Source organism: Salvelinus namaycush, chromosome 23 (assembly GCF_016432855.1).
Source record: "Salvelinus namaycush isolate Seneca chromosome 23, SaNama_1.0, whole genome shotgun sequence".
NCBI lineage: Eukaryota > Metazoa > Chordata > Actinopteri > Salmoniformes > Salmonidae > Salvelinus > Salvelinus namaycush.
In genome coordinates this window covers 19,463,727-19,489,082 of record NC_052329.1, presented here as the reverse complement: position 1 = coordinate 19,489,082, position 25,356 = coordinate 19,463,727, and the positions used below count along the sequence as shown (strand labels likewise).

The 25,356-nt window shown below is 42.3% G+C and overlaps 1 protein-coding gene across 3 annotated transcripts in view; it reads right to left on the bottom strand.

The window, feature by feature from the left end:
* Window positions 1–20,780, bottom strand: part of LOC120018141 (vasodilator-stimulated phosphoprotein-like) — a 37,163-nt gene extending 16,383 nt beyond the window's left edge. The window contains exons 1-2 of one of the 3 annotated variants that reach the window (XM_038961157.1): window positions 20,428–20,780; window positions 20,263–20,315 (exon numbers count right to left, since the gene is read on the bottom strand). In XM_038961157.1, the coding sequence (XP_038817085.1) occupies window positions 20,263–20,267 (5 nt within the window). In that variant the 5' untranslated portion in view covers window positions 20,268–20,315; window positions 20,428–20,780. Of the gene's footprint in view, window positions 1–20,262 lie in introns of all 3 variants that reach the window. The other 2 variants (XM_038961158.1, XM_038961155.1) reach the window with 2 other exon arrangements.
* Window positions 20,781–25,356: the final 4,576 nt, after the last annotated feature.

Here is a 25,356-nt window from a genome sequence, read left to right as displayed (position 1 = left end):
ATGTACCTAACCATAAACATCAATGCCTTTCTTAAAATCTACACAAGTATATTTTTTAAAACCTGCATATGTAGTTAAAATAAATTAATGTTAGCAGCAATATTAACTAGGGAAATTGTGTAAATTCTCGTGTTCATTGCAAGCAGAGTATATGCAGTAGTTTGGGCCGCCTGGCTCGTTGCGAACTGTTGAAAGGTAATTTATTCCTAACAAAGACTAATTAATTTGCCAGATTTTTACGTAATTATGACATAACATTGAAGGTTGTGCAATGTAACAGTAATATTTAGACTTAGGGTTGCCACCCGTTCGATAAAATACGGAACGGTTCCGTATTTCACTGAAATAATAAATGTTATGTTTTCGAAATTATAGTTTTCGGATTTGACCATATTAATGACCAAAGGCTTGTATTTCTGTGTGTTTATTATAATTACGTATAAGATTTGATAGAGCAGTCTGACTGAGCGGTGGTAGGCAGCAGCAGGCTCGTAAGTATTAATTCAAACAGCAGCTCTTAGCAATGCTGGGATGCACAGCGCTGTTAATGACTTCAAGCCTATCAACTCCCGAGATTAGGCTGGCAATACTAAAGTGCCTATAAGAACATCCAATAGTCAAAGGTATATGAAATACAAATGTTATAGAGAGAAAGTCCTATAATTCCTATAATAACTACAACCTAAAACTTCTTACCTGGGAATATTGAAGACTCATGTTAAAAAGTAACCACCAGCTTTCACATGTTCTGAGCAAGGAACTTAAACGTTAGCTTTTTTACATGGCACATATTGCACTTTTACTTTCTTCTCCAACACTGTTTTTGCATTATTTAAACCAAATTGAACATGTTTCATTATTTAATTTGAGACCAAATAGATTTTATTTCTGTATTATATTAAGTTAAAATAAAAGTGTTCATTGTTCATTCAGTATTGTTGTAATTGTCATTAATTACAAATTTATATATATATTTAAAAAACGGCCGATTAATTGGTATCGGCTTTTTTTGGTCCTCCAATAATCGGTATCGGGAGTTGAAAAATCAGTTATTGTACAATGTAATTATTTATTATGCAAAACAAACTTAAGCGATGTGTTGGGGGAGGGGTCAATGATGGAGGAGGGAACCAGGGGCAAGTATGGTGGAGTACAGTGGTGTAGGAAGAGAGGGAGGGGAGAAGACGGAACAGGGAGCAGAGGGGGAGAAAGAATCAGAAACATTAGCCAGGTCACATAAACAAGACATGCTTGAGAGTTGAGCCAGTCCATCATCCAGTTGCTCTGGTCAAACTCACCCAGCCACTGTCACACTATGGCTGTCAATGGACCCACTGATGCAAGCCAGCACAATAAACTCTTAATGAAGGGGGGAGGCAACAGGTAATACACCATATTGAATGGTGTCTCTTCATCACAATCAACAGGCCATTTATACACCTGTGAGTGTATAGTCAAAGTGTAGGCCCTCCCTTGACATGTGTATTATGACAATATATGCACTGATGCATTTACCAGATGTTAGTGTGTGTGAAAGAGTGGAAGACAGTGTGGGAAGAGATAGAGGAAGAGTAGGCGAAACAGACCAGACAGACAAGGATAGAGAGACAGAGGGAGTAAAAGAGCAGGAACGCAGTAGGGTCATTCCACCAATTTGGTGCCTTTTGAGAAGTGTAACTTGGTAAAAAAAAAACATATACTTTTGATCGAATGTTAAAATTAGGTGAAATCTGTCATAAAAAGCACATGTTCAATTTCATAAAAAACATGTTTACCCATCTCAAGAAGTTAAATTAAAAATTACTATAGTTAGTGCCAAATTGAACGTTAGAGTTGACGATTTCATCTTAAAATCAGCCATGAATCTCCTTGTGATGAGGATTTGAAACTTGTTTGCAACAGCGAGTGGCAATTGAATGTAAGCTTCATAAAAATGTTTCAAATTGTTAAAACATTTCTAACCCCCTATGAGTAACAGGGTTGACGTGTTATACTCGACCCGCTGGGTTTTCCAACACAAAACAGCAGAAATTGGACAAAAAGAATAGAACCAGCTCACCTGCTTTTACACGATGATGTTTGATTTTCAATGTTTCCTTTGAAAAGAATATTTAAAAAAGGAATCATTTCATCGTATTAAAACAGGAGTTCAGTAGAAGTAACAGGGTTGGCCTTAAAGAGGGACAGATGTAAATGAATCACTAAATCAGATTAGGATTTATTTAATCTTCAGAAATTACTTCGTCAAGCAAGAAAATAACTTGGGCTTTACAATGATTGTCAAAACTTGGTGTTAAGTGGGTTAAATGTTGGGGTTAAGTGGGTTAAAATCTTCCTAGAACACAGAGGCGGCAGGTAGCCTATTGGTTAGAGCGTTGGACTAGTAACCAAAAGGTTGCAAGATCGAATCCCCTAGTTGACAAGGTACAAATCTGTCGTTCTGCCACTGAACAAGGCAGTTAACCCACTGTTGCTAGGCTGTCATTGAAAATAAGAATGAGTTCTTAACTGACTTGCCTAGTTAAATAAAGGTTAAATAAATAAAGAGGATACACAAAGGGACATGTCAAAATGAAGAATTTCGGCACTTTAGCAAGTCTTAATTCATATTTAAAATCTGATTTATTGAATTCGCCATGTGGTCTATGTTAAAATGCACTTCATTTAATATAACAGGCTTTTAAAATTCAATATTGGTCCACAATTTCTACTTAAAATATCAAAAGGGACACAAAAGGCACTCTTTTCATGGAGGGGCCCATTAAATGGCAAATTTTATGACAAGAGGAGAGATGGTTTGATCCAAAATAAGATTGTTTGGGAACAACAATGAAGGCTGACAAAGACCGGAAGCTCTGCTGTGCTCCGGGTCTGAGAGGAGGATCTGGAACCTTCCACCTGCACAACATCAACATCTCCTCCCACCCACCCACAGGGAGAGCCCCTACAGACAGCTGACTGCCATGCAGGCTCCTGGGGCAGCTTTGCATTAAGTCCCACAGACAGAAAAATAGCACTGTAAATGCAACATGTTCTTAGGGAAAATGTAACAGCAAATACAAACCATGGCACTTTCACAGCACCTGGTATATAAGAGAAATTAAACAAAATGTAGACACTACTGGAAATACAAACCGATCTATAGGAGAGGCCTGCAGTGTTACGCAAGTAGGCTTATGTGCAGTGGCACTGACAGACCAGTGTCACTACCTAGAGCCAGGCATGGTGACATGGTGCTGGCAGGGTGACAATGACAGATGGTGAGGGCCTCCCCGATGCTCTGGCTCATGTCAAGGCTCACACACACTCCCCTAGTCACACATACAGGAGAAGTCAAAACTGGTTTTTCAACCACTCCAAATTTTTTGTTAACAAACTCTAGTTTTGGCAAGTCGGTTAGGACATCTACTTTGTGCATGACACAAGTCATTTTTCCAACAATTGTTTACAGATATTATTTCACTGTATCACAATTCCAGTGGGTCAGAAGTTTACATACACTAAGTTGACTGTGCCTTTAAACTGCTTGGAAAATTCCAGAAAATGATGTCATGACTTTAGAAGCTTCTGATAAGCTAAATGACATCATTTGAGTCAATTGGGAGGTGTACCTGTGGATGTATTTCAAGGCCTACCTTCAAACTCAGTGCCTCTTTGCTTGACATCATGGGAAAATCAAAAGAAATCAGCCAAGACCTCAGAAAAAAAATTTGTAGACCTCCACAATTCTGGCTCATCCTTGGGAGCAATTTCCAAACGCCTGAAGGTACCACGATCATCTGTACAAACAATAGTACACAAGTATAAACACCATGGGACCACGTAGCCGTCACACCGCTCAGGAAGGAGACGCGTTCTGTCTCCTAGAGATTAATGTATTTTGGTGCGAAAATGGAAATCAATCCCAGAACAGCAGCAAAGGACCTTGTGAAGATGCTGGAGGAAACAGGTACAAAAGTATCTATATCCACAGTAAAACGAGTCTTATATCGAATTAACCTGAAAGGCTGCTCAGCAAGGAAGAAGCCACTGCTCCAAAACCGCCATAAAAAAAAGCGAGACTACGGTTTGCAACTGCACATGGGGACAAAGATTGTACTTTTTGGAGAAATGTCCTCTGGTCTGATGAAACAAAAATAGAACTGTTTGGCCATAATGACCATCGTTATGTTTCAAGGAAAAAGGAGGACGCTTGCAAGCCGAAGAACACCATCCCAAACGTGAAGCACGAGGGTGGCAGCATCATGTTGTGGGGGTGCTTTGTTGCAGGAGGGTCTGGTGCACTTCACAAAATAGATGGCATCATGAGGTAAGAAAATTATGTGGATATATTGAAGCAACATCTCAAGACATCAGTCAGGAAGTTAAAGCTTGGTCGCAAATGGGTCTTCCAAATGGACAATGACCCCAAGCATACTTCCAAAGTTGTGGCAAAATGGCTTAAGGACAACAAAGTCAAGGTATTGGAGTGGCCATCACAAAGCCCTGACCTCAATCTTATAGAACATTTGTGGGCAGAACTGAAAAAGCGTGTGCGAGCAAGGAGGCCTACAAACCTGGCTCAGTTACAAGTTCTGTCAGGAGGAATAGGCCAAAATTCACCCAACTTATTGTGGAAAGCTTGTGGAAGGCTACCCGAAACATTTCACCCAAGTTAAACAATTTAAAGGCAATGCTACCAAATACTAATTGAGTGCATGTAAACTTCTGACCCACTGGGAATGTGATGAAATAAATAAAATATGAAATAAATAATTCTCTACTATTTCACATTCTTAAAATAAAAAGTGGTGATCTAACTGACCTAAAACAGGGAATTTTGCTAGGATTAAATATCAAGAATTGTGAAAAACTGAGTTTAAATGTATTTGGATAAGGTGTAAGTCAACTTCCGACTTCAACTGTAGATATCTACTTTTCAATTCACATTACATCCTTGCCCTATCTTTCACAGTAGCCACTAAGCAAACTACTTAACAATCTGAGCAACTTTTCTTCTAAAACATTACAATATTGAATAAAGCAACAATCCAAAAGCATGTGCAGACAATTAAAAGGGTTTATTTTCTCATCCCTACACATCAAATTAGCTGACAATACACATCTAACTCCTGCTAGCTAGTTTCAAGTTATTGTCACGTTCACTATTACAGTAAAATGCCTTACTTGCTCTTTCACAACAAGTTCGCCAGTTTACATTGCAGTATATGTGTAGCCCACGGTATTTTGGCTAAAAGTCTAGTAAGTGTGAAGACCGAGAGGAAGACAGAGCGAAGGAGAGGGAGCAGATTGTCAGAGAGCATGCCTCATTTCTCTCCTTTTCCATATCTTCTCCCACTTCACCTCTCTCCAGTCTGTGATACAATCTCCCACTTCCTGTGACACAGCTCTGTAGCCACAGCCCACTTCCTGCTCCCAGCAATGCCTAATAAGGGTTGACTCAGCCTGACTAGTGAACAATAGACACACGCTCATACATACACACAAGCTCACCCTTTCAAGTTTACCCACTCATGTGCCCACTGTTGACCTAAATGTTTGTTAGGTAAGGCATGTGACGAAAGGAGGAAGTGATAGAAAGAAAATCTAAATAAAGATGTCCCTGGCTGGGGACAACGGTGTGAGGAAAGAGATGTGGATCGTGGTCAGTAGACACAGAAACAGAAGTGCAAGCTGAACGTTTCCAGCAAGAATTCCAATATTCAATTTAAAAAGGTTTGCTCACATTTGTTTTTAGTGAATGCAATCCACCCAGGTATGGAACAGTGAGGGCAGAGAAAAGGGACTGGGAAATGGATGCATTTTTAATAGGAGAGAAAGCAGGGGCTCAGGAGGACAGAGTGAGGAGTGAATTATTGATACATCTAGACATTGAGACTCCCATGTTAAAGCAGGCCACACACACGTCGACACAGTCCAAGGGGTTGGCAGGCATGCTACATGGACGCACATGTTTTTCCACACGTTAACGTCTGAATGAACCATGGGAAAAAAGTCCATAAACAACTTATTCCTGTGACAGTGTCCAAGCAGCACACAAAATGCAGTCCTTGGAGGTTAGTTATTAATTAAGCTAAGCGTTAACTAGCTGACCAGTTCGCTAAAGAGGTGTTGTACTGAGAGAGCCAATAGGTCACTGGCTGGCTGAGCATTAAAATAACTCAAACAAGGAATGGACAGTCTTAAATCGGGAGGAATTTTCACATACCCTTGAAACATTAATTGTGTTGGACGTGGCTGCTGCACATGTCAAAATGATAACCAAATGCCACCAGAGACTGGGTTCGCGCCCAGGCTCTGTCGCAGCCGGCCGCGACCGGGAGGTCCGTGGGGCGACGCACAATTGGCCTAGCGTCGTCCGGGTTAGGGAGGGTTTGGCCGGTAGGGATATCCTTGTCTCATCGCGCACCAGCGACTCCTGTGGCGGGCCGGGCGCAGTGCGCGCTAACCAAGGTAGTCAGGTGCACGGTGTTTCCTCCGACACATTGGTGCGGCTGGCTTCCGGGTTGGAGGCGCGCTGTGTTAAGAAGCAGTGCGGCTTGGTTGGGTTGTGTTTCGGAGGACGCATGGCTTTCGACCTTCGTCTCTCCTGAGCCCGTACGGGAGTTGTAGCGATAAGACAAGATAGTAATTACTAGCAATTGGATACTACGAAAATTGGGGAGAAAAGGGGATAATTTTTTATTTTTTTTAAATACAAAAAAATCATAACCAAGTGCTCCTGCAAAGGTAATGAAAATATCCCGTTTGTCAAGAAGACAAATTTGCAACATAACTGATAAACATTATGATAAAAGTTTACAGCCTGAATACACAGACAGACAACACCTGCAGGAGAACCAACAAACCAAACTCAATGACAACATTTCGTTTAATTAAATTTTCTTTTGAAGCTGACATTTAGAGCCAGAATCGGAGCCAATAATTTCTCAGTCAGTGAGGGGTTAACAGGAAACTGCAGTGCACAACAGGGGCACACTCTCTGAGAAGTCTGTATAAGGCTTTGCTCAGAGCTTGTACTGACAAGTACAGTCAGGTCCAGTGGCTCTCCCGCTCGCTCTGTTTACCTGTTCCCTCCCACCATGCTCTTCTCCACACTCCTTATTTTCTTCCCTCCCCCTCTCTCGGTCTCTACGTCTGTCCCCCATCATCCCTCTTAATCCCTCAATCCTCATCTCTGCGTTCATACTTAGGCTACCAGTTAATCAGTCTACCATTTATTTTTATTTTTATCTCAAGCCCCGTGCCAAACATGTTAGCAATTTGGACTTTCCCTCCACTGTTCCACTTTGGCCTCTGTTAATTTGTCAGAACATGTTGGATACTCATATGTTGAGTGCTTGCTATGTCCTGTCAATGTGCTATGATGCCGTGGGGTCATTCATGACAGACAAACTGTCCAGTCTAGCACATCACATCAATAGAAAGTCTAATGCGCTTTAATTTGCTCACAGATAGAGTCATGTACCAATCAAAAATGGTGCTTGAACTCCAAAAGCTTTTTATTTTTCTAATTTGTATATCATGAGAAGATCAACATGACTAAAGGTAATGAAATAAGATGCATCACAGCTCAGTTTATTCAGATCTCAGGAGGACTTCACACCGAGTGGAAATGTGAACAAATGTTATTCCACTCATAGTACCTCTTCCCACTAAAAAATGTCTAGTTTAAAATGAGAGCTAAAACAAAAAGTAAAGCAATGCTAACTCCCTCTCTCAGCCTTGATAAAAATAAAGACCCCAGTTCCAAGTCGTGGATGATGAAGATGCCGATCACACACATTCTTAAAGGCAGAGTAAAAATAACCTGGTCCTGTCTCTCCAGGATACAGCGCACAACCTGGGTATCTCTAGCACCACAAGGTGAATACACACACAAACGACATGGGCATAGGTGACCAACCATGTGTGACCTCTTATTCAGTTTACGTACAAAAACAATTGCATTAGTTTTGAAGTTTTCAGTATCATCTGACAGTATTGTCCTCAATGAATTTAGCCTCCAGTCAAGTACAGGGCTGTCACAGTGACAGACTCTGTGATACACTACATGAAAAAAGTATGTGGACACCTGCTAGTCGAACATTTCATTCTAAAATCAGGGGCATTATTATAGAGTTGGTCCACACTCCCTTTCTGCTATAACAGCCTCCACTCTCCTGGGTAGGCTTTCCACTAGATGTTGGAACATTGCTGCGGGGACTTGCTTCTATTCAGCAACAAGAGCATTAGTGAGGTAGGAAACTGATGTTGGGTGATTAGGCCCAGCTCGCAGTCGGTGTTACAATTCATCCCAAAGGTGTTCGATGGGGTTGAGGTCAGGGCTCTGTGCAGGCCAGTCAAGTTCTGCCACACAGATCTCGACAAACCATTTCTGTATGTACCCCGCTTTGTGCCAAGGGCATTGTCATGCTGAAATATGAAAGGGCCTTCCCCAAACTGTTGCCACAAAGTTAGAAGCACAGAATAGTCTAGAATGTCATTGTATGCTGTAGTATTAAGATGTATCTTCATTGGAACTAAGGGGCCTAGCCCGAACCATAAAAAACAGCCCCAGACCATTATTCCTCCTCTACCAAATGTTACATTTTGCACTATGCGTTCTCCTGGCATCTGCCGAACCCAGATTCGCACGTCGGACTGACAGATGGTGAAGACTCATTCATCACTCCAGAGAACGCGTTTCCGCTGCTCCAGAGTCCAATGGAGGCGAACTTTACACCACTCCAGCCGACACTTGGCATTGCGCATGGTGAGCTTAGGCTTGTGTGCAGTTGCTCGGCCATGGAAACCCATTTCATGAAGCTACCGATCAGCAGTTATTGTGCTGACGTTGCTTCCAGAGGCAGTTTGGAACTCTGTAGTGACAGACGACTTTTATGTGGTACGCGCTTCAGCACTCCCGTTCTGTGAGCTTGTGTAGCCTAACACTTTGTGGCTGAGCCGTTGTTGCTCCTAGACGTTTCCACTTCTCAATAACAGCATTTACAGTTGACCGGAGCAGCTCTAGCAGGGCAGACATTTGACTAACTGACCTGTTGGAAAGGTGGCATCCTATGACGGTGCCACATTGAAAGTCACTAAGCTTTTCAGTACGGGCCATTCTACTGACAATGTTTGTCTATGGAGATTGCATGGCTGTGTGCTCGGTTTTATACACCTGTCAGCAACGGGTGTGGATGAAATAGCTGAATCCACTCATTTGAAGGGGTGTCCATATACTTTTGTAGTGTACCTCTGGCCCAATTGACACTAACGCAGTAACAGCACTGAATAACAAGTAGAGTGTTAAATCGGTCAAACACAAAAACACATAGGCTGTACACTGAATAGGATGATAAATGGCCAGAATACCTCAGATCCTTGAAGAACAGGTCGTTTTTGTAAGAGGCAAACCGTATGGACCGAATGGCTGACTACTGAAGCCCCCAAACTAAAGATTGAGGAGGACCAGGACCCCTGTTGTAATCCTTTCCTTCTCTCCATCTCCCTTCCTCGTGCCTGCCCCCCCTCACACAGGTCCTAGCATACTGCTACATGCAGACTGAAGACTAGTGTTTTTATTCTCTCCCCTGTGAGGCACACAGCACCAGGCTCCTGAGTGGCACAGCGGTCTAAGGCACTGCATCTCAGTGCTACAGGCGTCACTACAGACCCTGGTTCGAGTCCAGGCTGTATCACAACCGGCAGTGATTGGGAGTCCCATAGGGCGGTGCACAATTGGCTCCAGCGTCATCCAGGTTAGGGTTTGGCCGCTGTAGGCAGTCATTGTAAATAAGAATTTGTTCTTAACTGACTTGCCTAGTTAAATAAACACACCACCAGGCTCGCTCTCTCCCTCTCTAAGGTGTCGGATTCTCTGTCTCTTGTCATGTTCTGCCTCTCAAACTCTTTCATGCGCCAACTTTCTCACTTTTTCCTCTTTCTTTCTCGGTCAGGTCCAAACCACTCAGCATTCTTTGAGTGCTGACTCATCGGTGCCTGAGTTTCTCTGGAATTGTCTCTCCAACGTTGTGGAAACGTTCATTGGCTGTCTGGGCCAGGCCTCTGACCACTTGAAAGAGGCCGAGGAGCAAAAGCAGCGTTCCAGCTCCTGAAGCGCTCTGGGGGTGCCGTGACTGGCACCCACTATGCCCATATTTGGACCATCGAATCATCTCTCTCCTCTCTGCGTTCACTTAATTCCTTTTACAGGGCCCAGCGTATCCTCCCTGAGAGGCTGAGGAGGCAAAGCCCCTTGGAGAAGATCCCCCCCTCATTAGGGGGTGGGGACATGACAAAAGAAACTCCCCACTCTCTCAGTTGTCCAGACATGCAACTCTGTCCACAACTCTAGAGAATATGTTATGGGTATGAAGCTGTGCACACAGGGCACAAAAGAGCGAGGGAGGAAGGATAGAAACTAAATTGAGTTGATACCTCACCTTTATGGAGGTCTGTGAGTGCTGCATGCCTGTGGCTCGACACTTAGCATAAGCTATATAGATGCTGAGTAGTAGAACTTCCTTTATCATCAGCTTCAAAAGGGTCAACACTGGTCAAGACACAGGAAGTACATTTTTTTTGCTGAAGTACACAATCAAATCATGGATCTATGAAATGTTGCTGTCCTACTCTTTGATAGTATGCACACACCATCTTATAAAGTGTCTTCAAAATGGTTAAACTTGCCTCGTGTTCACTAAGGTTCATTGCATGAACATGCTTGTTAGTTGAGAATGAAGCAATGGAATGAAGATCAGTAAATCTGCCTTTTAAACAAGGTGGTACTTTTTTACAGCTATATCCCATGGTGGACATTCAGTAGAGACAATTCACAAATTCACTACCCATTGAAAATGTATCCACATGACTAAACCTAGAATTATTCAACACAGATATCAGACAGAGAAACCAAACCGGGAGATGTGAAGAGGCAACCAGTCCAGCGATAGCACAAAAGCTGATAGTTTCTGTAAACAACATTAGTCGCTTCGCTAATCCTTCACAAAAATGTCACCCATGCAGGAAATAGTTTGATGTCAAATCTAAAAAAAGAAACCCCCTATTTAACCAACAGTGGCATCGCTTGAGCCTCTATTTAAATCTTCCAAACAAAATATAGCTTGTATCCAGTTAATGCATGGTCTTAGCATCCTCATGTATGGCAGAAGGGAAAGTCAGTATTTGTGACAGAGTTTTTGCGATGGCTGACGCTATAAAGCTGTTTTCCACAGATCTCCCTCTCCATTTTCACCTAGGGAGGAAGAGAGAGTTATGAATGGAGAGCGACAAAGAGAACAAGAGGGAGAAATTGCAGCCATTGCTGACTGTGCATTAAAACGTTACAGCATGGCTTCCGCAACAAGCTTTAGCTTCACCAGGTCAGACCTAGCCCATCTCAGTCCCGGCCAGCCACCACTCATGCTTGTGATTTTACAGCATCCAACATAGAGATCCTATTAAAATTACTATTTTATTTGCTAATTCTATGGTATCCAATGCCTAGTGTTTAGTTTCTCACCTACAGCTCCAGTGACGGTGCAATTTTACACTGTGTAGCTATGATGATGCCCTCGGTTTGTTGGGACAAAGCCAACCAAGACCTGGAGTTGCCCAGGGAACCATAAGGAGAATGATGATGATGGTTGTTCCAGAGACAAGTGGCCCTGAGAAACCAGTTTCCTCCTTACCTACAGCATCTATAAGGATCAGCTACAGGCAGCACTACATTTCTCATTGATGGGACATAAAATGAGAAACTGGGAGCATTGGGAATGAGGGATATGGGTGTGTGAAAGGGTACTAGCTAGGGTGGAGGGAAGGAACATAATGGTGTACATGGGAGTGTCAGGCAGAATCCCAAACCACCCCTTCCCCTCAAAACTCCATTTGCACGTTCATGCGTACCTCTGCTTTTTGCACAAGTGTCCCAACGCTAGCTGAGGGGGTGAAAATTATCGAGGGTGTAGCAGCTAATTAGACCCTGCAATAGCCACATCAAACAAGCCAGGAGGCCCCAGAGCAAAGTGCTATCCCAACACGCACTGCAAAATGTTGAGTTTGCACAATTTCATAGGAAGAATTGAGAGGTGAGCCTAATTATGAGACATACATTTTATTCACCGTCAGTATACCGCACTATAGGAGGGTGTAGAGGATTCTTTGGTCAGTGACCAAAGCCAAACTGTTGCTTCCTGTTTACCATGCCCTACCCACCATTCTGCACCCGCCTAGACGTGTGAGTGACACCTCTTAACAAGGGGGGATATTGTAATCTAGATGCTTAGTAATAGATGAAAAAGGAAACTGGATGTCCCTATTGCGACAATATAGGCTTATTTTTGTACATTGTGCACTGCATCTAATTTCTTTAAAATGGGAGAGCTTGTGATGAAGCATGTCACAGATTGCTCGGCCACAGTGTCATTCAGTGTTAATGTATAAATGATGACGCACAAAGTATTTTCAGTGAACAGTACCACACAGGCAACCACACAAGTCCAATTGATTTCCACACGAGTCCAATTGATTTTTGTACAGGGAACCCATCTGAATCTACTTTGATGAACAAAGGAATTAAGGAAATAGTCTACTTATGGAGACATGAAAAAATAATAATCATACCAACGATTGGTGATGACAAATACACAATGATTATGTGCCATAAAATGACTGTCAAAGAGACAAAGTTAGACAAACAACTAAACATCAGCCATAATAAGTTCTGACTTCTCAGCTAGGGGTTAAAAGTTCACTGATGATGGTAGAGGGGGAGGGGAGGAGAGGGTAGCAAGTGGAATACATTCCCTGTGAGTCTACACAAGCCAGTCTGGCCTCCATAGCCCATTTCAATACAGACAGGCAGGCAGACAAAGAATGACGTGAGAGAAATAAAAGGAGACTGAGGTGAGTCAGTGTGTGTTCCTGCTTTTAAGTAGATCAATACTATACGTGCTCAGCATGGAGAGAGTGAAAGGGGAACATTTTAAACTCATGAGAGAAGCATTTTATCACCCCAAACACACGTCGGCAGGTAGCCGCCCTGTGTGTTTGGGGTGATTTGATTTGACTTTAAGAGCGTTGGGCCAGTAATTGAAAGGTTGCTGGTTTGAATCTCAGAGCAGACTAGGTGAAACATCTGTTGATGGGCCCTTGAGCAAGGCATTTAACCCTGTAAGTCGCTCTGTATAGGGTTGGAAAACTTTCCAGGAAATTTCCGGACATTTTTGGGAATTTTTTCATGGGAAGTTTAGTCCGGGAATTTGGGGAATTTTGCTTTAATTCATCAAAAAAAGTTAGCTTAAAACAGTGAACCTTTTTTTGCGGGATACACAAGGCAATTCTAGGTCTTGTGGCATATGTTGGTTAAACTATCCCCAATTCAATGGAATTGCAATCCTCTGCATGCACAGTGAATTCTTCCATCACATGTACAGCTGATTCTCAAGATCTTGCACACTAATGAGATGCTATTGAGCCCACACTACTACACTGTCTGAGCCTAGGACTACATACTTTCTGGTAAGCTTTGATTACAATACTGAGTGGGGTGAATACATTTTATATGACATACATGATTTTTTGTTAACTAGTAAATAGTAGCCTACAGCAAAGTGGGTTTAAATAATTTCTAACTTGTTAACAATTCCTGCTAGTTAGTTTTTGCTACCATGTGGGTTTTAGCTAGCATGATCCTGCTAACTGAGTGTTAATTCACCTGTTTCCATACATGTTTCATTTTAAAACATTTATCTTACAAAGGAGTTGTTTAATCTAACTGCTTAACTATTTATCTGTACATGGAATTGTATTTTTTTATTTTTTTAAACGTAATAATCTTTACAGGAAAATGCCACGGGCACTATCTGATGTGTGGAGACATTTTGCTGCAGCTAATGTAGAAGGAAATCCTGTGTACATTTGCAAATATTGTGACAAATCATATGTGAAGAATGCAACAAAGATGCAGAATCATCTGGCCAAGTGCATAAAGTTTCCTCAGTGCTCACAACAAGCAACCTCTGACAAAAGTCACTCTACTTCTATTCGAGGTGAAAATTATGAACCAGACACCTTATCGATAGCAACAGCTCATGGTCCTCCTGGAACCAGAAGTTTTTTTGACTCATTGGAGGAACATAGTCAGAGAAATGCTGATGAATGTTTTGCTCGAGCTGTGTATGCAACTGGTTCACCTCTGATGCTCACAGGCAATGTGTATTGGAAGAGAATTCTGAATGTTCTTCGCCCAGCATACACCCCTCCAACCAGAAATGCTTTATCTACTCATTTACTGGATGAGAGTTCAGAGTTCAAGTGAAGGTCAAGCAAATCATAGAGAAAGCAGACTGTATTGCAATCTTCTCTGATGGGTGGTCGAATGTTCGTGGGCAAGGAATAATTAATTGCATCATCTCCACCCCTCAACCAGTATTCTACAAGAGCACAGACACAAGGGATAACAGAAACACCGGTCTCTACTAGAGGTCGACCGATTAATCGGAATGGCCGATTAATTAGCGCCGGTTTCAAGTTTTCATAACATTCGGAAATCGGTATTTTTGGACACCGATTTGGACGTTTTTTTAAAAAACACATTTATTTAACTAGGCAAGTCAGTTAAGAACACATTCTTATTTTCAATGACGGCCTAGGAACGGTGGGTTAACTGCCATGTTCAGGGGCAGAACGACAGATTTTTACCGTGTCAGCTCGAGGACTCAATCTTGCAACCTTACAGTTAACTAGTCCAACGCTCTAACCACCTGCTTTACATTGCACTCCATGAGGAGCCTGCCTGTTACGCGAATGCAGTAAGAAGCCAAGGTAAGTTGCTAGCTAGCATTAAACTTACCTTATAAAAAACAATCAATCAATCATAATCACTAGTTAACTACACATGGTTGATGATATTACTAGTTTATCTAGCGTGTCCTGCGTTGCATATAATCGATGCGGTGCGCATTTGTGAAACAGGACTGTCGTTGCTCCAACGTGTACCTAACCATAAACATCAATGCCTTTCTTAAAATCAATACACAAGTATATATTTTTAAACCTGCATATTTAGTTAATATTGCCTGCTAACATGCATTTCTTTTAACTAGGAAAATTGTGTCACTTCTGTTGCAAAACAGAGTCAGGGTATAATGCAGCAGTTTGGGCCGCCTGGCTCATTGCGAACTGTGTGAAGACTATTTCTTCCTAACAAAGACAGCCAACTTCGCCAAACGGGGGATGATTTAACAAAAGCGCATTTGCGAAAACAGCACAATCGTTGCACAACTGTACTTAACCATAAACATCAATGCCTTTCTTAAAATCAATACACAGAAGAAGTATATATTTTTTAAACCTGCATATTTAGCTAAAAGAAATCCAGGTTAGCAGGCAATATTAACCAGTTGAAATTGTGTCACTTCTCTTGCGTTCATTGCACGCAGAGTCAGGGTATATGCAACAGTTTGGGCCGCCTGGCTCATTGCGAACTAATTTGCCAGAATTTTACGTAATTATGACATAACATTGAAGGTTGTGCAATGTAACAGGAATATTTAGACTTATGGATGCCACCCGTTAGTTAAATTCGGAACGGTTCCGTATTTCACTGAAAGAATAAATGTTTTGTTTGAGATGATAGTTTCCGGATTCGACCACCATATTAATGACCTAAGGCTGGTATTTCTGTGTGTTATTATGTTATAATTAAGTCTATGATTTGATAAAGCAGTCTGACTGAGCGGTGGTAGGCAGCAGCAGGCTTGTAAGCATTCATTCAAACAGCACTTTCGTGCGTTTTGCCAGCAGCTCTTTGCTTCAAGCATTGCGCGGTTTATGACTTCAAGCCTATCAACTCCCGAGATTAGGCTGGTGTAACCGATGTGAAATGGCTAGCTAGTTAGTGGGGTGCGCGCTAATAGCGTTTCAAACGTCACTCGCTCTGAGACTTGGAGTAGTTGTACCCCTTGCTCTGCATGGGTAACGCTGCTTCGAGGGTGGCTGTTGTCGATGTGTTCCTGGTTCGAGCGAGGAGTGGGACGGAAGCTATACTGTTACACTGGCAATACTAAAGTGCCTATAAGAACATCCAATAGTCAAAGGTATATGAAATACAAATCGTATAGAGAGAAATAGTCCTATAATAACTACAACCTAAAACGTCTTACCTGGGAATATTTAAAACTCATGTTAAAAGGAACCACCAGCTTTCATATGTTCTCATGTTCTGAGCAAGGAACTTAAACGTTAGCTTTCTTACATGGCACATATTGCACTTTTACTTTCTTCTCCAACACTGTGTTTTTGCATTATTTAAACCAAATTGAACATGTTTCATTATTTATTTGAGGCTAAATTGACTTTATTGATGTATTATATTAAGTTAAAATAAGTGTTCATTTAGTATTGTTGTAATTGTCATTATTACAAATAAATAAATAAAAATTGGCCGATTAATCGGTATCGGCCTTTTTTGGTCCTCCAATAATCGGTATCGGCGTTGAAAAATCATAATCGGTCGTCCTCTAGTCTCTACATTGCAGAGCTGAAGGCAGTCATCAATGACCTTGGACCACAGAAGGTATTTGCACTGGTGACAGAAAATACTGCGAACATGAAGGCTGCTTGGTCTAAAGTGAAGAAGGTGTCCTACCCTCACATCACACCCATTGGCTGTGCTGCTCATGCATTGAATCTGCACCTCAAGGACATCATGGCACTGAAAACAATGGATACACTCTACATGAGATCCAAGGAAATGGTTAGGTATGTGAAGGGTCATCAAGTTATAGCAGCAATCTACCTCACCAAGCAAAGTGAGAAGAATAAGAGCACCACATTGAAGCTGCCCAGCAACACCCGTTGGGGTGGTGTTGTCATGTTTGACAGTCTCCTGGAGGGGAAGGAGTCTCTTGAAGAAATGGCCATATCACAGTCTGCTGATATGGACAGCCCCGTCAAGAGGATCCTCCTGGATGATGTATTTTGGGAGAGAGTGGTAAGCAGCCTGAAACCTATAGCAGTAGCCTTTGCACAGATTGAGGGAGACAATTCCATCCGGTCTGATGTTCAGACTCTGCTTGCAGATGTAAGAGAAGAAATCCATACTGCCCTGCCCACGTCACTGTTGCTCCAAGCAGAGGAAACTGCAGTTCTGAAAAACATCAAAAAGTGTGAAGACTTCTGCCTGAAGCCCATACACGCCGCAACGTACATGTTGGGCCCCAAGTATGCTGGCAAGAGCATCCTGTCTGGTGCAGATATCAACAAGCCCTATGGTATCATCACTACCGTGTCTCGCCACCTTGACCTGGATGAGGGCAAGGTTCTTGGCAGTCTGGTTTAGTACACTTCCAAGCAAGGGCTTTGGGATGGAGATGCAATATGGCAGTCGTGCCAACATATCTCATCAGCCACCTGGTGGTAGGGACTTTGTGGATCTGAGGCTCTTTCCCCTGTTGCCTCAGAGCACAACAGGTCCTTGTTTGGGAACACACACACACACCAAAGCACGCAACAGGCTGACCAATACAATGGTTGAAAAATTGGTGGCCATCTGGGCAAATTTGCAGCTTTTTGAGCCTGACAACAAGCCATCCTCAACACGTGTGGAAAGGGGCAGTGAAGATGAGGCCTCAGAGTCTGATGTTCAAGAGGTGGACATTGAGGACGTCCAGGGAAAAGACATGGAAGCCTGAGAGGAAGACAACCAAAGCTTTAGTTTCTAGACTATCATTTTACAGAAAACGTTTTTGGGAGATGCAATGGATCAATTGGGATCATTCAATATTTCCTTTCTTTTGTTGTTCATTGAAATCATCCCATGTGAAGAGTCAACTCATTTAATTAAAGTTCAATTCGTAACCAAATTATTATTTTTTCTATTGGAAGGATTTAATTATTTGCAATTATGTCTAATTATGATATGATAAAAGGTTTATGTTTCTGTCTCCATATGATATGGTAAATATATCCAATGCAAAAAAACATCTACATTTAAATGGTATTAATACCCATATATTCCCGTTAATTCCCACAGAAAGTTTCCACCTCTGAATATTCCCCAAAATGTAAAAAAATATATACATTTTAACTGTGCGCAACATGGTAAGAGTGAAAGGAGAACATTTGTAACTGGTGAGAGCAGCCTTTCATCACCCCAAACACAGTTCCTTGCTAGACACTATATATCCTGATGCCTAGTCACTTTACCCCTGCCTACATGTACATATCTACCTAAATTACCATGTATCCCTACATATTGATACTGTATTGGTACTACTTGTATATATCGTCATTCTTGTGTTTTCTATTCTTATTATTTAACTCTGCATCGTTGGAAAAGAGCTTGTAAGTAACCAGGTTGGGCTCAATTCAAATTGATGGCAGTCAATTCAGGAAGTGGCTTGAATTTAAAATTCCGAAAATATATACAAATAACTTTTGAAATAAAACAGCTTCTGCTTTTAATTTGATTGAGAAGTCATTGAAAACAAATTCCCTTTTTTCGATTTTATCATTTTAGTTCACTTCCTGAATTGACTCCCTTCAATTTGAATTGACCCCAACCATGGTAAGTAAGCATTTCACTGTAGGTAGACCTTACATCTGTTGTATTTGGCACATGTGACATAACCAAATAAAATGTTTTGACAGTGCATGGAGCAACTTCTTAGATCGAATGTGACATGTTTCACACCCACCTTACACCTGAAGGGTGTCCTGTGTAGGCCTACTGTATGCTAGCCCAGCCCAGGGGGGAGTCAGTTAGTACCAGACACCTGGAGCGAGTCACAGCAGGCGTCGCTTTGATAACAACAATGAATCCTCCAGCTGCCATTAACGAAGACTGATGCATTTCCTGTGTGACAGTGTAGTCTGAGACAGTTTCCTCCATGTTTCTCTGTCTCAGCTGATTATGGTTATAGGGAGGATGTATGCACAGCCAGGGTGGACAGAGAATATGGTTATCTTTGTGTAATAAAACTTCCTTGGATGTATTGACTGAGGTTTCTATTTATTAGATTTGGGTCACCTCAGGATCTAGGCCTACCTGTATTGGGAGAAACCATAGGACATTTAACCAGCTGGCTACACTTGTCTCAACATTCACATATGGTAAACTATGCTGAGGACAATGAACTTGATTACGTGACAACATTACATTCCTCACCCATTATGTAAGCAAGGTAAATGACATGACCTCTTTAGATGGGGCCAGAGCCCATTCATTCATTAGGACTAGAAATCAGTGTTGGCTTTAACAAAGTAAACCAAAGTGACCAGCAACAGGTTAAAAACAATACAAGGCCTTACTTACCCAACTTGGTTTTGCAAAAACAGTGAGAGATTCAAGATAAATAACTTGTTGCACAGGTTATGGAATCACAAAAAATATACATTGTGGATAGAGTCCCAGATAGATTATAGAATACAAATGTACATAGGCCCAGGTGATATGCGAGGGGGCATTGTGTTTGAGTCAGGAAAAAAATAACATTCCAGAAAAGGCCTAACTAGTCTTGGCTTCAAAGCGTGTAATTGCCAACTTCACAGGCTGCAACAGGATGTGGAATTCGTAGACTGGCTTGTTCCATGCTCGGCGCAATTTGGTTGTGTGTACAGGCCTGGTTGGCCAACTACGGGGGGAATAGGGTCCTTGCATGGATACGTGGAACTATGGCCGGCCAGCTGACCAGACAACTCCATGTCTAGGATACACAACAGCGTGCTCTACCACAGGGCACCATTACAGATAGCAGTTCCATTTCCCAACAAAATAGGACACAATGAATATTGATTCCATGATACATGTAAATCACCATGGGACACAAATTGTAATTCAAGTAAAGTACAAATTACCCGGTCTAATGCCCTCTAGGCTTAGGCCTATTGTACTGGAATTAGGCCACTTGACAATATGTTCAACTATGACAGAGCAACAGGCTACTACCGTATGACAAGGGGACAGACACCGCTCGAGCTGGCATTTCTCTGATTCTTCTCTCACTCATCCCCGTTCCAAAATGCCAAAGGGCTACAAAGTGATACATTGTATCAGGTGTTCTGCATTGAAACAAGTTGATTTAGTCTGGCGGTCTCGAGTCAAAACTAGACTACCAAAACAGTTCGAGATCTATCGAAGTTACAATATGATAAATCATATGACTCCAAACAAAAACTTGCACCAGCCATGCTCGATCACTACAAGCGCACAAAATCGATATGTTGTAGTCACAAAACAAAATGAACAGACCGATCAGATTTGAATCGCTTTACCTCATTGTTAGAGAGTGGAGATCCTCTCCGATGCAGTTTTTTCGGCCTCAGATCTAAGCCCGGGGTTCAAAAACAAAATAAAAACGACGATATCGGCAAGATACACATCTATATACACGTAAAGGGATAGCCTACGACCCACAAGCAGGATAAAGAGAAGCACACCTCGATGATTTCCTGGTTTCGGAGAGAGAGGAGTTGAAAGACTGGATACAGTAGTGGAGCGCGTTTGCCAACTCCTATCAGGATCCGAGACTCATCTCTCCTTTCTAAACAGACTACCATAAACGAGCGAACACTGTCAGGACAAACTAAAGCCTCTTTCTCAATTTTGTCAGTGGGAACTCCTCTTGATCGGTAATGCTGTGAATCTTCTCCAGACCTTCCCGGTCTGTGTAATTTCATTGGTGTTTAAACTCAACCCGCCTCCAGCTTTCAACTCGAAGTAGGCTTTCTTTCCATGTTCACCGGTACCTCCTCTGTGTAGTTAGAAAAAAAGTTATTGCAATATGGTATCCTTAGGACGTCCCTACCCCCCATTGAAGTGGACGTTTTAAGTGGGTTAAGGTTTGGGTTTTGGCGAGGGATGTCCATGTCCCAAGGATCCCGGATAGCACTAACCTTGGGAAAAATCCACACCACTCTGCCTTTCCCTAGTGGTTGAAAGGCATAACTCCAATTCGGGTGTTCAAGGCAGTTGGTGGAAAGTTGGGAACATACTGTACTTAGAATTTAAGCAACATAGGACTGTTGCACTAAACAAGACTGCCCTATCTATAATCAACGTTGTGCACATAACGTTAATAATGGTGAGACAACAAGTCGTTTAAGAAACTAGCTGTAGACTCTATGTAGGCTAAAACAAATAATTATATTTCCACATACACCAGAAAGTACAGTACAGTGCCCCTGGAGCAAATTAGGGTTAAGTGCCCTGCTCAAGGGCACATTGACAGATTTTCACCCTCCTGGCTCGGGTGTTCAAACCAGCAACCTTTTGTTTACTGGCCAAACGTTCTAACCGCTAGGCTACCTGCCACCACTATAGGCCTACTAACTTCATACATAATGAAGGAGGAAGATAATGGGAAAGACTATTTAAGCAATAAGGCCTAAGGAGGTGTGGTATATGGCCAATATACCACGGCTAAGGACTGTTCATTGGCAGGATGCAAGTGAATTATAAACTGGGTGGGTTGAGCCCTGAATGCTGATTGGCTGACAGCCGTGATATATCAGACCATAACCCACGGGTATGACAAAACATTTATTTTTACTGCTCTAATTATGTTGGTAACCAGTGTATAATAGAAATAAGGCACCTCAGGGGTTTGTGATATATGGCAAATATACCACGGCTAATGGCTGTGTTCAGGCACATAAGAACAGCCCTTAGCCGTGGTATATTGAACATATACCACACCCCCTCGGGCCTTATTGCTTAATTAAACAGTGTTGTCACCACCATGAAATATTGCACTGTATTCCTAAAACTTCTTGAGCGATATTGTAGCCTATTTTCTCCGTATGGGGAGAGGGAACTGGAGCAGAAAAGGGAGGAATGCATTACGTCTCGATGGCATGTGTAAACATCTGAAGCACTGATAGGCCTTAATACACACACACACGCACGCACGCACGCACGCACGCACGCACGCACGCACGCACGCACACACACACGACAGCTGACTATTCTACAATCTACTGAGCAACTGTCAGCCTGTCACACAATTTGAGCACCCTCCATTCAATCTGCTTTCTGCTGGCCACTACTGAAACTGCACCCAAAAATAGAGTACACATTTTCAAGCTCATGTTAATTATATAATCAGATTTTCATTTTTTGGAAGACTGGGGTGAAAATGAAAATGTATGTGTGTCAAAGACAGTCCCTCTACTGGCAGAAAGTGGTTCACCCAGAAGTAGACTGTGCGAGGATGTTAGTTAGTGTTAGGATTCTCCCCTCCTGTCCTCTGTACCACTTTTGCAGTGTGACGTCAGCGCTCTCCATAGTTGGCACAGTTTCACATGGGGCCTGATGGACTTGGACACCAGTGATTAGATATGAGAGTTAGATTAAGGTAGAGACCAAGGTTATGTTAGAGCGGCTGGACAGTGAGAAATAAGAGGAAGACCCGGGTACATTGTGTGTGTGTGTGTGTGTGTGTGTGTGTGTGTGTGTGTGTGTGTGTGTGTGTGTGTGTGTGTGTGTGTGTGTGTGTGTGTGTGTGTGTGTGTGTGTGTGTGTGTGTGTGTGTGTGTGTGCGCCCTCATGTCAGTGAGTCTAGGACTGTAGCAAAAACGAGAGGAGAAGAGATTGAAAATTAGTCTGGGGAAAAAATGTAATGGTGGTAGAGGCAGGAGGCTTGAGTACTAATCATCTTAATAGGGATTAATATGAGTCATGGATTATTTCACTGTGCATAATAGATAATAGAACCATATGCAAGACTTATTTTGACCACAGATTATTTTTCAGGAAATTAAATGTTGGCAGTAACCACTGGAACTTTCAGAAACAGGTTAGACAAGGTAATGATCTTCTCACCTTACACAATGTCCAAAATATTGTTTGTTAATACATCCTAGATTCATAAGAACATTTTAATTATAATAACATGCCATTCAGTTAAAAGTAGTATGTGTGGACAGGAGAGCGGGGGAGGGGTTGAGACACTATGTGTTTGAGATCTGGGCTGGTCGCCAGGCAGAGGGAAGCTAAAGAAATTTTGCCCAAATGAGTTGACCCGGACTAGGTCTATGACCTCTACTAGGGGAATTGGGGAGGATCACCTGAGGCACAAATATGTAAGTCACTGCACAGTGGAAGAAGATAGGTCTACCTTAAGGAAGATATACAGCTGAAACTCTTAATTTTGTATTCATGAGGACAATGCTTTATCAAACCTTAGAGGTTTATCCCTCTTTAACTTTTTGTTCGGTCTGTAGACTGGTGGTGTTTGACAGGCGGCACATTGAGTGTTACTCCGCATTCTGCACTCATGTAGCCTGCAGTAGTTAAAAAGTTTAAGCACGCCCTCTACTGGGCGGCCAAACAACATACACTACTAATATACACCGCTAGATGGCAGAAGATACTACAGGTTTTAATTAAGAGGAGAATGGTTTTATGGGTTGATATTGATAATGAAGTGTAGAACTACTATTTTGTTCGAGAAAAAACCCATTCCAGTCAGGTTGTATACAGAAAATACATTTGTCTCCATGTAGTCTATAATTGCACCTTTATCTGATTGATAACAGGAAAAAGAACAACACATAGCAGAGCAACATAGCTGGCCTGGCCATGTAGCAGTACACATTGTATGTCCACATTTTCCTTTAGTCTGCCAGTAACATATGGGATGTCTATGTATTAATACTTCTATATGTAGGCCTAATTAAATGAACAAAAAAATAATTAAATAATGTTGGCCTTGATGTGTGGGGTAGCAGCACTTTTTCTTTCACTGGGATGAGGTGACCTCAAGTGTGTGTCACAGGAGGTTGGTGGCACCTTAATTGGGGAGGACTGGCTCATTGTAATGGCTGGAGCGGCATAAGTGGAATGTATCAATATTCCATTCGCTCAGTTCCAGCCATTATTATGATTCATCCTCCCCTCAGCAGCCTCCACTGCTGTGTTATAGAGTTGATACTCTATCACTCTTTCTCCACCTGCCTCACTGCACTGACACCCCGACCATGGATCTGCTTGGAAACAAACTGCGGCAGCTCGGGTTACCGGGCACGATTGATGGCGAGTGTGAGCCGCATGCCGGGCGAGGGTGTCACGTTGCGCGGAGTATCGACACATGCCCGAATGCTATCATAATCACACTTCCCCTCTTATGCGCCTTCTGCCCCAGCGGCCTACTGAATAAAACATCCCCCTTCCTGCTGAAGATACACACCCCAAAATCTGGGAACTGGACTCAAGAAGTCTCACGTAAAGACACATGGCACCCTTTTCTAGAACTCAATAGGAATGAATGAATAGATGTGCATGTTTGTAACTAAACAGAACACTCAAGAGACTGAATGTACTGTATTATTGGTGATAACATGTACTGCAGTAATAAACCCCCCTCCACACACACACACAAAGTGATACCACAAGTACAGAGGCCCTTAGGGTGAGCAATTAACAGGGAAAGGGGGTGGGGAACATGAAGAGGATGTATTTGCCCAAGATATGTTCCTTCGTATGGGGGAGACCTGGAGAACAGCCCCAGGCTTTGAAGGGCTAGGTGGGCCAAAAAGAGCATGGGAAAACTCTCAAAAGCAGAAAGCGTATGATGCAGAACAACAACCATGAATAGGAATGGAGTAGCTGTTGGAATAGAGAAGCACAATAGTTATAGTCAGCTATAAGAGGACTTGCCTCAATGGGAAATATGGAATAGGAATCAACACTTAAGACTGAGTGAGATTTAGGCTAAATTGCATACAGGGAACTGTGAGATCTTGCTTCTGACTGCTCTGCAAACATGCTATAATTCCAATGCACATTCAATTAAACTTAAATGAAAATGGCATCAACTTCACAACATTCAAGATGGGAAAGTTAACTTGTTATTTTGGGGAAAAGGAAGTGTTTGCAAAAATTCCTCAACAATGTTCATGTATCATGTCCCTCCTCCTCTGGGACTCTAAAGGTTAGAGGATGCCAATCATGAAGACTCAGGCTCTGTGTGTAGTTAATCCGACCCTCTCTGCCTAGTCATCGCCATTTTACCTGCTGTTGTTGTGTTAGCTGATTAGCTGTTGTTGTCTCACCTGTTGTCTTAGCTAGCTCTCCCAATCAACACCTGCGATTACTTTATGCCTCGCTGTATGTCTCTCTCAAATGTCAATATGCCTTGTATACTGTTGTTCAGGTTAGTTATCATTGTTTTAGTTTACAATGGAGCCCATAGTTCCACTCTTCATACCTCTGACACCTCCTTTGTCCCACCTCCCAACCATGCGGTGACCTCACCCATTATAACCAGCATGTCCAGAGATACAATCTCTCTTATCATCACCTGGTGCCTGGGCTTACCTCCGCTGTACCCGCACCCCACCATACCACTGTCTGCACATTATGGCCTG